Here is a 10862-nt window from a genome sequence, read left to right as displayed (position 1 = left end):
CCCCCTGCCGCTCTGAAGCCCCCAGGGCATGTCGCCCAGTTAATCAACACTCCCTTCTCCCCACATGGGTCCTGGCTTCCGAGGAGCCCTCCGAGGTCATGGGGCCAGGGAGGCACCGCTGGAGCAGAAGGTTGGAGACCAGACGCCTTCAACAGTCTGAGTGCCGTCTGTGACAGGCCTACTAAGCGCCTGGTGCTGGGTTAAGTGCCAAAGTGAGGAAGCCATGGGGGTGGGGGCAGGCTCTGCCTCAGGGCGGGTGTCAGGGAAGGAGCCACATGTGTAAACAGAGCTCCAGCTAGGAGCCGGTAAACAAAGCAGCCGGCTCAGAGGAATGAGGATTTAACTCCGCCTGAGGCAGCTGGGGAGGGTAGGCAAGGGAGGGGGGCTGAGCACCCCGTGGAGGAGGAGTAGGAATCTGAGTGAGAGGGGTGAGCAGACTCCTGCAGACCGCCGACCTCTGGCCTGATTTGTGGGCGAGTTCTCTACCATCACACCACACCGGGACCCCCCCGAGAACGCCCCTTCCCCCTGAACCATCATTGAATAGATGCTCAAGGACCCATGGCCCTGGGTGGAGCTCGTGGCGAGTATGATGGTTCAAAAGAACCATCAAAAGCCCATAACACCAGCCAAGTTCGTTGCGACATACTGGCCACAGTTCTATCTGTGCTATGACAGTAGAGATACTGCAAAATTCTCATCAAGATGGAAAAGAAAGGGCCGGCCCTGTGGCTTAGCGGTTGAGTGCGCGCGCTCCGGTACTGGCGTCCCGGGTTCGGATCCCAGGCGCGCACCGACGCACCGCTTCTCCGGCCATGCTGAGGCCGTGTCCCACGTACAGCAACTGGAAGGATGTGCAACTGTGACATACAACTATCTACTGGGGCGTTGGGGGAAAAATAAATAAATAAAAATTAAAAAAAAAAAGATGGAAAAGAAAAACGAAGAAAAACTCTGAGCCTTTTGGTACCTGATGGGTGATAAGGCTTTCAATACCACACCACCCTCTTCGGACAAACTGGATCCGTGCTGTGCCCACCCCCAGCACCTCGTGGACCAGCCACCTTTCTTTCTGATTTCTCCCAAGGGGAAACCCTGGCTGTCATCTCCTCTGAGGGGAGGTGCTTCTCAAGCTGCTCCACTGTTCCTTCTCAACTGTTTCTTCTTGCTGGCTGTAGGCAGCCTGGAATCAGGGCCCCACTGATGGACAAAGGATGTCTGGGTCCTACAGAGCACCTTGATTTGGGGGAGGGATAATTCTCCCTCCCCCTGATTTCCTGTTCACACTCATGGCGACATCCGCCTTCCTGTGAGAAAAGTCCCTGCCCAAAGGAGCGGAAGGCCCAGGGTCTGACATGGATGGCGGTGGTGCTTCTCTCCCATGCGGGCTGCCCACCCTTTTGCAGCCCTCTCTGCAGTCCTTTGGTGACAGACTGAATATTCATTTTCTTCTGTTGTCACCTGTCAGAAATGGAGGGTTGCTAGTGTGAACAGAGGAAGAGTTGCTGTATTTGTAGCTCCCCCTCCCTCCCATATCCGCTGCCCACCACCTGGGAAGCCGGCAGCGGTGAACTGGCAGAAATAACATCTCCCTGCTGTGCAAATGGCCAAATCCTGGCCATTCTTATTCTGGGTGCAGCTAGCTCGGTGTTCCCCACTGAGGAGTGGGGTTGCTGCTGTCTTGGCGAGAGTGTGTTGAAGGAGGGAAGGAGATGTCCTTGGCCTAGGTCTCTCAAGTCTGGCTCCCCGCCCCAGGCTCCGCCCTCCAGGTCCCAGGCTAAGTAAGGCGGGTGGCTTGGAGACGGCCACCTGAGGCACTGAGCTCCCTTGCACCAAGAATTGACAAAGCAAGTCTGGTGGGGCCTGGTAGCCGGTCCTGCCGTCGGAGAGAGCCTGTCTGTGACCCGGGGAAGAGGTCCAGGCGGCAAAACAAGATCCCCTCCCCTCTCCGGACCAGCAGCTGGGGCTGCGGGTGCCGGGTGCGTGCATCTAAGTGTGCGCATCCTCGCCGTGTGTGTGTGTGTGTGTGTGTGTGTGTGTGTGTGTGTGTGTGATCCTTGCCGTTTGTGTGTGTGTGTGTGTGTCTGCGCGCGTGTGTGTGTAGAGCCGGCGAGGGTCGGGACCGGGCCTCCCTCCTCCCCCACGTCGCCGCCTGCCCGCAGCCCCCTGCTCCTCGGAGGTTTCACCTTTGAAACTGTACGCTGCTCGCAGCAGCAGCCGAGTGGTCTTCGGGAGGCGGGGACGGGGGTGGAGGGGTGTGTGTAGGGGAGGGCGGGGAGGAGTCTGGTCCTGGATGTGTGCTTTTCGATTGATGGATGACTGCCGGGTGGGAGTGAGCGTGCGGGTGTGAGTGTGTGATTCTGTGTGTGTGTGCGCGCGGGGTGCGTGTGCGCGCGGGGCCTGCCCATTTTCCTCCTCGCGGCAGTCAGTTGGGAGCTGGAGGGAGGGAGGGAGACGCAGCCAGCGAGAAACCGGAGAGGAGCCGAGCGCCCTCCGCCCAAGGCGCCCTCCCTGCGTCCGCGCACAGGCGCCGTCGCTTGGAGGAGCAAGGTGCCTCCCAGCCCTCAAGGGCGCCGCGCACAAGCCCGCGGTCTCTTGGGTGGCTCTGCCCCGGGACTGCACCTGGAGGCAGCCCCGGACGGGGATGGTAAGCGGCTGCCGCCGTCTGGCACGCAAGCGGGACGCGGTGAGAGCACCATGGCGCTGACGCCCGGGAGGGGGCCCTCGGCGGGGCTCTTCCGGCCCGAGCTCTGGCTGCTGCTGTGGACAGCCGCGTGGCGCCTGGGTGCCACGGCGTGCCCCGCCCTCTGCACCTGCACTGGCACCACGGTGGATTGCCACGGCACAGGGCTGCAGGCCATCCCCAAGAACATCCCACGGAACACGGAGCGCCTGTGAGTATGGCCCCCATTCCCAGCCCGCAGGGAGCCCCGAGGTTGCCCTCCCATCCCGACGCAATTCAGGGCTGGGGGTGGGGGCAGGACCGTTGGGGCCCTGGCTCCGCAGCCAATAGACGAATCAGTGCCTGCCAGGGTCCTTGTCGAGCCAGGAGCCAGGAGCCCACTGTTTCCCTTTCCCGGGATTCAAAGGGCCCTCGGCAGGGCTGTCAGCTCCCATTCTCACACCTGCGCCCGCGCTCAGCACCGGCGGGTGCTTCCCACTGCGCCAGCGCTTTATTCCTCCAGGGTGCCTGTGAATCAGTGCCAGAAAGCCTTCCTGGCACCCCAGAGGGAAGCTCCTCGCGTTCGCCAGGCACCATGTCTCCTTTTGGGCAACCGAGGCTTGGGCTGTGTTCTGAGTGGGGCGTGTGGATCTGGGCTCTGAGGGCTTGCGGGCTGGTGGTGGGCAGCAGGATGGGACGGAGTTGAAGTTTCTAGTCTACCCGTTTCTCCCCATTGTTTGCCCCGGAGCATTAAGAATTCTTCCCTCGGTCCCCCACCTCACATCCAGCCATCCCCAGCCCAGGCAGACAATGGGACCTGAGGGATTTGGGTTTGGGACTTGGGGTATGTTACATTCAGCATCTGGAGAGGGGTAGGCATGATCTGGACCGGGAACCGGGAATAATGCTGCGAGTCAGGAGCTTGGAGCAGGAGACACGAGGTTAAAGACATTGACCACGAAAAGTCATAAAGAACATCGTTTCTCTTCCCCTGTTCTCTCTCACTTCTAAATTCTTGAGGAAATTCTGCCCTTTCTAGACCCGCTGAGCTTTGAGGTGTGTGTGTGTGTGTTTACAGACCTATATAATTTGTTCTCCGAGATTCTCCTGCAGCGTGTGTGTCTGTGTGAATTCCTAGTATCCGTGGTGTCACCTCAGTAGTGCGAGGCTGTGAATCCCTATACATGGGCAGTGTGTGTAGACTTTTGGTCCCATGCAGGGCCTTTGTGCTGCTTGCAGAGGTGACTGCCTCAGGAGATTTTTGAACTGGACTTCGGAGAAGGCTGCTGGCTCCTTTGAAACCTGCCTCCTCCTTGCCACACTCCTAGGTGGCTGCAGTGGCTGTCAGGAAAGGTGTACATATTTTGATAACTTTCGAGTACATTTTCATGGCTCCCAGCTGGTCAGAGGCAGAAATCTGACCCTGGGGAGAGCTGTTTCCTGGATCACACTCTGTACCAAGGTTGGCAATTAGAGAGTGCACATTTGCCCCACACTCTTCTTGGCTGAATCTGAAAAATTCCCATGGAGGTTTCAGAGAATTTGCAATCTAGATGCAATATAGATGGGAATCGATGTGTGGTGTGTGTGTGTGTGTGTGTGTGTGTGTGTGTGTGTGAGCGGGCGTGTGTGTTGTGGGATGGGGGAAAGATGCTGGCGTGGGGACAGGACAGACCACACCGACTTTCCTTGGGACAGCCTGTGCATTATCCTGTGTGGCCCTGGAGAGGGGCTGAGGGTCAGAAATCCATCCAGAGAACCCCTGCGGTTGCAGTCACCCTCCACACCTGTTCCCTCTGGACCTACTCTGTTCCTTTGCCTCCTCCACAGGGCATTTCTCCTGCAGCTGCTACCCTGGTAGCAGCCTAGGTCTGAGACACGTTAGCCCCTCGCCTTTGCTTGTGGATCTGAATCTTGAAGGCATCTCATTCCTTGTTCTCTCTCCACTTTTAGTTTTGAGAACAGTGTCTGTTTTGACTTTCATGAGCTCTTAAGCTCTTCTGCCATCACGGTGAGGTGGGAGTGAAATTTCCTAGTGGAGAGGAAAGAGTTGGGGCTCCGACTGCCTAGACTGGAGCCCCAGCTCAGTGAGTTATTTGCTGTGTGATCTTGGGCAAGTTACTTAACTTCTCTGAGCCTTAGTTGCTTTCCATCAGGGGCTGCTGATACATAAGGTGTCTAGTTCTTGTGAGGACTGAAGATAATGGACAGGAATGCCTCGTACATTATGATGCTTGCTAAAAGAGAGCCATTATTTGGCTGGTCCCATGGCTTAGTGGTTAAGGGCACGCACTCCGCTGCTGGCGGCCCCGGTTCGGATCCCGGGCCAGCACCGACGCACGGCTTCTCCGGCCATGCTGAGGCTGCATCCCACATACAGCAACTAGAAGGATGTGCAGCTATGACATACAACTATCTACTGGGGCTTTGGGGGAAAAAATAAATAAATAAAGAGTTAAAAAAAAAAAAGAGAGCCATTATTATGATAGGATCTGGAGAAGAGTCTCATTATTGCAAATGTTTACAGAGCCAGGAACTTAACCCTGGGTGCTGATGCTCCAGCGGGGAGTGAGCAAGTCCCTGCCCTCAAGGGATGTACAGTTGAGAGGAGTGGCAGGGGATCCCTAACTGTAAGCTCTTGGGAGAGGGCCAGGCAGGGGCCTGATGGGGCTGTGGGGGGGAATATTGGGGTGAGAAGCCCTTTTCTGGGGTAAAGCGGCTTCTCAGAGGATGGGCTGTTTTATCAGGGCACTTTGGGACTCAGCAGTGGTTAGGTTGGATTTTGCCAAGCAGAGAGGGCAGGCAGCCCAGACAGAGGGAACACATCAACGAAAGGCCTGCAGGTGTGAGCATGCCTGCCCTGGGCAGCTGGACTAGCTTTACCCCAGGCTGAAACATGCTGTGTCCAGTGGGCTGTGATGGCATGTGAGGCTGGGAAGCTTAGGAAGGGTCAGGAAGGCCCTTCTCTCTCTGATTTTTCCTTTTGGGGTTTCAGGGTTGGACTCCAGGGGTGAGTTATCATGGGAGGTCGGGGGGGACGTCTGATCTTTGCTGCGTGCAAAACTTCTTGGATTGGCAAAGGATGTAGAGAGCAGGGGGAGCCTGCCTTTTCAACAAGCAGGCCTCGAAACAGCCATTTGAAGACGAAAAGAACATCCTGAAAAGAGGCCTTGGAGAGAACCCCCGGCGGACTCGAAATAACTGTGGCAAATGCTCTCTCTAATCAATATGGGCATCGCAGCATCAGAGCCTGAAACGGTGGCTCCTTCTGAGGCTGTGAAATTTTTATGGACTGCAGCTGTGCATCCGCCTTTGTCCTCTGGGCAGTTTCTACTGCAGCCGGGGAGGCCCGGCAACTTTATGATCATATATTCCATAACTCTGGGTCCAGGCCTATCCCCTCAAGTGGGAAGACATTGTCATTGGTTTGCTGCGGGAACTTCTGGGAATTGGCTGTGCAGGCCCCAGAGCTGCTGAGGAAATTGGTTCAGCTAGAGGGGCTGTGGGGCTGGTGGGCCAGGTGAGGAAGGGATGCTGAATAATTCACAGCAATGGAGACCCTCTGGAAGCTTCGTCTCTTTGTAGGGCCAGGCTCAGAGAGATCCAGCCATGGCCACTATTAATTGTCTTTTCTTCCACTCAAGGACCTTGACTTTCAGTTGGATTATTTTAATTAAAAAAATCTTTTGGACTAGTGTGTCCAGGAAAGAGTGATAAGATAGTGTAGTATGTGGGGACACTGCTTCTCCCCTCTACCCTGGGCACTTGTATTCTGGGCTTGCCCCAGCTTCCCCTGGAGGGTGTGGGGTGCAGCGAGGGGAAAGGCCCGCGGATGGAGAGGCAGGGAAGGGCCCTGGGAAGGCCCACCGGCTTCCGTTTGCCCCCAGGCCCACACAGCACGTTCTGCTGCTCGTCAGCCCGTGGGGGCCACTCTCTTGCCTTCCTTGTTGTGTCCCCTTGCCTCCTGGCCAGTTTGTCCACTGCCCTAGCTCCCTGCCTGCTGCAGAGGCTTGAGGGGCCTGCGCCTTCTCCTGGCTTGGCCCAGCGTCTGGAGGCCCCATTCAACAGGGCTGGGTGGTCACGCCCAAGGAAGACTGCCCAGGGCACCCCCAGGCTGATTGTCTGGGATCCTGTTTGGAACTCCAAATAATGATTAGATGGTGGCCGTGGTGAGAAGGGTCAGGGGGCCAGACGGAAGCCGTGCTTGCCAGCGGGGCCTTGCCGGTCTGGGCATTCTGAGCAGGCACTGTGGTTTCCTCCAGCGGATACCTGTGCTGTGCAGGGGGCGTTGCCTCCCGGTGGGGCTGTGTCTCCAGTCGCAGGTACACGGGGCTTATTGCTGGGCTCTGACCGACTGGTGGTGGGGCCCCGGTGTGGTCACTCCATCTGCTCTGAGACTCAGTGTCCCCATCAGTAAAAGGGGTTGATGACAGCTTTGCAGGTTGACGGTGAGGATTAAGTAAGTGAGGGCATTAGAGGCCTGGCAGCGTGCTTGGCACATGGCTGGTGTTCTACTATCCCGCACCTCTGGGGATAGTGACATCTACTACCTTATGGGGCCTTTGCCAGGATACACTCACACTATGTGTGTGAAAATATTATGCTTTCTGATTCAATTAGATGATATTATTATTTTTATTATTCGAGAAGCTCAAGCTAAGGGTCTGAGGGTTCAAGTGGGGCTGGAGAGTAAGCATTTGAGTGTTGGCCATGCTGCAAGCTGCTCTCCTGGGGTCTGGCTGCTCAAGAGGGCTCCTTCCCGGTACCTGGGCATCCTGGCCCCACATCCTGGGAGTTGGAGCCAGGGAGTAGGGACGGTGCTGTGTGGGGACTCTCTGCAGGGTGGACGGCGTGATGGCATGGCTCTGGAGCCACTCTGCCACTCAGCAGCTGGGAGGACCTTGGGCCGGCGATAGGGTTTAATTCACTCATTCAACAGATAGCTATCTATTGAATGTCTGCATCGTGCAGAATGAGTAGTGCCAGACAGAAGCCAAAACCGCCCCTTTCTCCCTGAGTGTGAGTCCAGCAGGGGAGGCAGAGATGAATGACACAGTATGAGAATAAACGCATAATTGCAAACTGGGATAAGTGCTCTGGAGGAAAGTGTGACTTTGCAGACCCCATTTTTTGCCTGTCAAGTGGGGATGTTGGCAGGACCACCTTCAAAGGGTGGTCGTAATGATTCAATGCCGTAATGCTGGGAGAAGCACTTCACGCTGGGCCGGGCACGCAGCAAGTGACCAGTAAATGGTAGTATTATTATGGTTATTAAGGTGACAGAATTGCAGGGAGGTGAAAGGAACTTGGGCACCACTCAGTGCTGGATCCCGGTGTGGCCCTGCTCTCTCCTCCCTCATCGGCAGCCACGGGTGCTCTGGATCTGCTGGGAACCCTTCTCGGTGCCCCCTCTCCGAGGCAGGGGCCTGGCTGTGGTGGCCTGGGCTGCCCGAGGCTGCCAGCAGGGGCGGCCGTGCTCTTTTGGGGCCGGGTGAGGGGCGGCGGGGCCAGGCAGCTCCTGCATTATTGGGAGCAGACGGGAGCTTGGCGGAGCTGCCGCCTCCAGTTCTGTGCTGGCATTAGCAGCTCGGCAGGGCTCTTGCTTAATGGGATTTTCTTCCCAAATGCTGTAATTATCGCCATACAAATACTTATTACCCAGAGCAGATGACGGCCGGGCCTTGGGCAGTAGCCAGGGAGCTGGGCTGTGCTTGGTGGGGAGAATTGCCTCCTCTTTTTGACGGAGATCGAGCCCCCCTCCTCTGCTCTCTGGAACCCAGCCTGTGGCGGACAAACAGCTGTTGGGCACCTGCCGTGAGCAGAGTGTCGAGAAAGGTCCTCGGGGAGCTTGCAGCCTGGTGGGGGAGACAGGTCTGTCTGCAAAAGAACAAATGTGTCAGGCTGTCTGTAGGGACGTAGATGCCATGGCTACCAGCGCAGACTTTGGTGCAAGAATGGCCCGGTTTGAATACTGGCCCCATCAACTACCACCTGAGTGATCTTGGCTGGCTCACTAGTGACTCGATTTCCTCATCTGTAAAATGGGGCCAACAATAGTACTTATCTGCTCTTACCTCTTAGGGCTGTGAGTTCAAGTGAAATACAGTAGTTCCCCTTTATCTGCAGTTTTGCTTGCCTCGGTTTCAGTGGCAGTCAACCAGTCTGAAAATATTAAATAGAAAATTCCAGAAATAAACAATTTGTAAGTTTTAAATTGCACCCCATTCGGAGTAGCATGAAGAAGTCTCAGGCCGTCCCACTCTGTCCCACCTGGGATGTGAATCAGCCCTTTGTCCAGCGTATCCACGCTGTAAACGCTATCTGCCCCTTCATTAGCTGTCACTTAGTAGCCATCTCTGTTGTCAGATCGACTGTCACAGTATCACAGCACTTGGGTTCAAATAACCCTTATTTTACTTGATAATGGCCCCAAATCGCAAGAGTAGTGATGCTGGCAATTCGGACATGCCAAAGAGAAGCTGTAAAGTGCTTCCTTTAAGTGAAAAGGTGAAAGTTTTCGACTTAATAAGGAAAGAAAAAATATCATCTGCTGAGGTTACTAAGATCTACGGTAAGAATGCATCTCCTGTCTATGAAATTGTGAAGAAGGAAGAAGAAATCCGTGCTAGTTTTGCTGTCGCATCTCAAACGTGTATGTATAGGAAAAACACAGTGTGTTGAGGATTTGGGACTAGCCCCAGTTTCAGGCATCCACTGGGGGTCTTGGAGTGTATCCGCCTCACATACAGGGGGGCTACTCTATTCCATGTAAAGTGCTTAGAATAATGTCTGGCACGTAGAAAGTGCTCCATCGTTGCTAGGGATGAGGAGATGGGAGTGAATGATCAGAAGGAAGAGTTGGACCCCTGTGGTGACTGGGGAGGGGGGATTTGGACTGGGTCTTGAAGTTGTGCAGGACTTAGGTGAGTAGACAGGTGAAGCGAGGACAAGGGACTCTGAGGGCATTCAGTAGGTGCATGCCATATATTTGAGTGAGGAGCAGTATATATCCAAGATATATCCAATATATATATATCCAGTATACTATATATACATATATACACACACACGTATATATCCAATATATAAAAAGAGTGACGAGCAGACCCAGCTGATGGGGTGGACATTTGTGTTTGTGAGTTCTGAGAGAGGAGATTACAATAATGGGTGGACACCAGGCCATGGGACTGGGAAATGGGGAGCTATCAGAGGTTGTGTGTGTGTAAAACTTTTTATTAAGATTTTTTTTTACTATTCAGTGGTGTTGACTAAATCTGTAGAGTTGTGCAAACATCACCATGATCCAATTTTAGAATATTTGCATTGTCCAAAAAGATCCCTTCTGCTTATTGTAACTTTTTGTTTTGTTATAGTTTCAAACTTACAGGAAAGTTGCAACAAAAATGTAAGGAACTCCTGTATGTCTGTTATCCAGATTTAATTGTTTATATTTTGCCCCATTTGCTTTATCATATATTACACACACACACGCATGTTTTTCCTGAACCATTTAAGAATGAGTTGGAGCCATTGTCACTTTTTTCCTCTAAATACTTTGGTGTGTACTTTCTAAGAACAATAAGGCTGTCAAAATCAGAAAATTTAACATTGATACAATACTATTATTTCCTCCATAGTTCATGTTGGAATTTTGTCAATTGTCCCCATAATGTCTTTTTTGGCTATTTTTTTTCCAGGTCCAGAGTCCTGTCCAGGATCACACATGGCATCTACTTGTCATGGCTCTTTAGTCTCCTTTAATTTGGACTAGTTCCTCAGCCTTTCTTTGTTTTTCTTGACCTTAACATTTTTTTTTTTTTTGTGAGGAAGATTAGCCCTGAGCTATCATCTGATGCCAATCCTCCTCTTATTGCTGAGGAAGATGGGCCCTGGGCTAACATCCATGCCCATCTTCCTCTACTTTATATGAGACACCGCCACAGCATGGCTTGACAAGTGGTGTGTCAGTCCATGCCCGGGATCCGAACCTGCAAACCCCAGGCCACCGAAGTGGAGCGCGCAAACTTAACTGCTACGCCACTGGGCCAGCCCCTTGACCTTAACATTTTTAAAGAACACAGGCCAGTTAATTTGTAGAATGTCCTTTAATTTGGCTTCATCTGCTCTTTCCTCATGATTACATTTAGATTATGCATTTTGGGCAGGAATGCTAAATAAATGATGCTGTGTCCCCTCAGTG

At 53.8% G+C, this 10862-nt stretch overlaps 1 protein-coding gene across 2 annotated transcripts in view; it reads left to right on the top strand.

The window, feature by feature from the left end:
- Positions 1-2349: 2349 nt before the first annotated feature.
- Positions 2350-10862, top strand: part of SLIT1 (slit guidance ligand 1) — a 177349-nt gene continuing 168836 nt past the window's right edge. For both annotated transcript variants that reach the window (XM_058543652.1, XM_058543651.1), the window contains exon 1: positions 2350-2894. In XM_058543652.1, coding sequence (XP_058399635.1) covers positions 2698-2894 — 197 coding nt within the window. In that variant the 5' untranslated portion in view covers positions 2350-2697. The remainder of the gene's footprint in view (positions 2895-10862) is intronic.

Source organism: Diceros bicornis, chromosome 6 (assembly GCF_020826845.1).
Source record: "Diceros bicornis minor isolate mBicDic1 chromosome 6, mDicBic1.mat.cur, whole genome shotgun sequence".
Lineage (NCBI taxonomy): Eukaryota > Metazoa > Chordata > Mammalia > Perissodactyla > Rhinocerotidae > Diceros > Diceros bicornis.
Note: the sequence above shows the minus strand (reverse complement) of the source record. Positions and strands in the feature narration are given on the sequence as shown.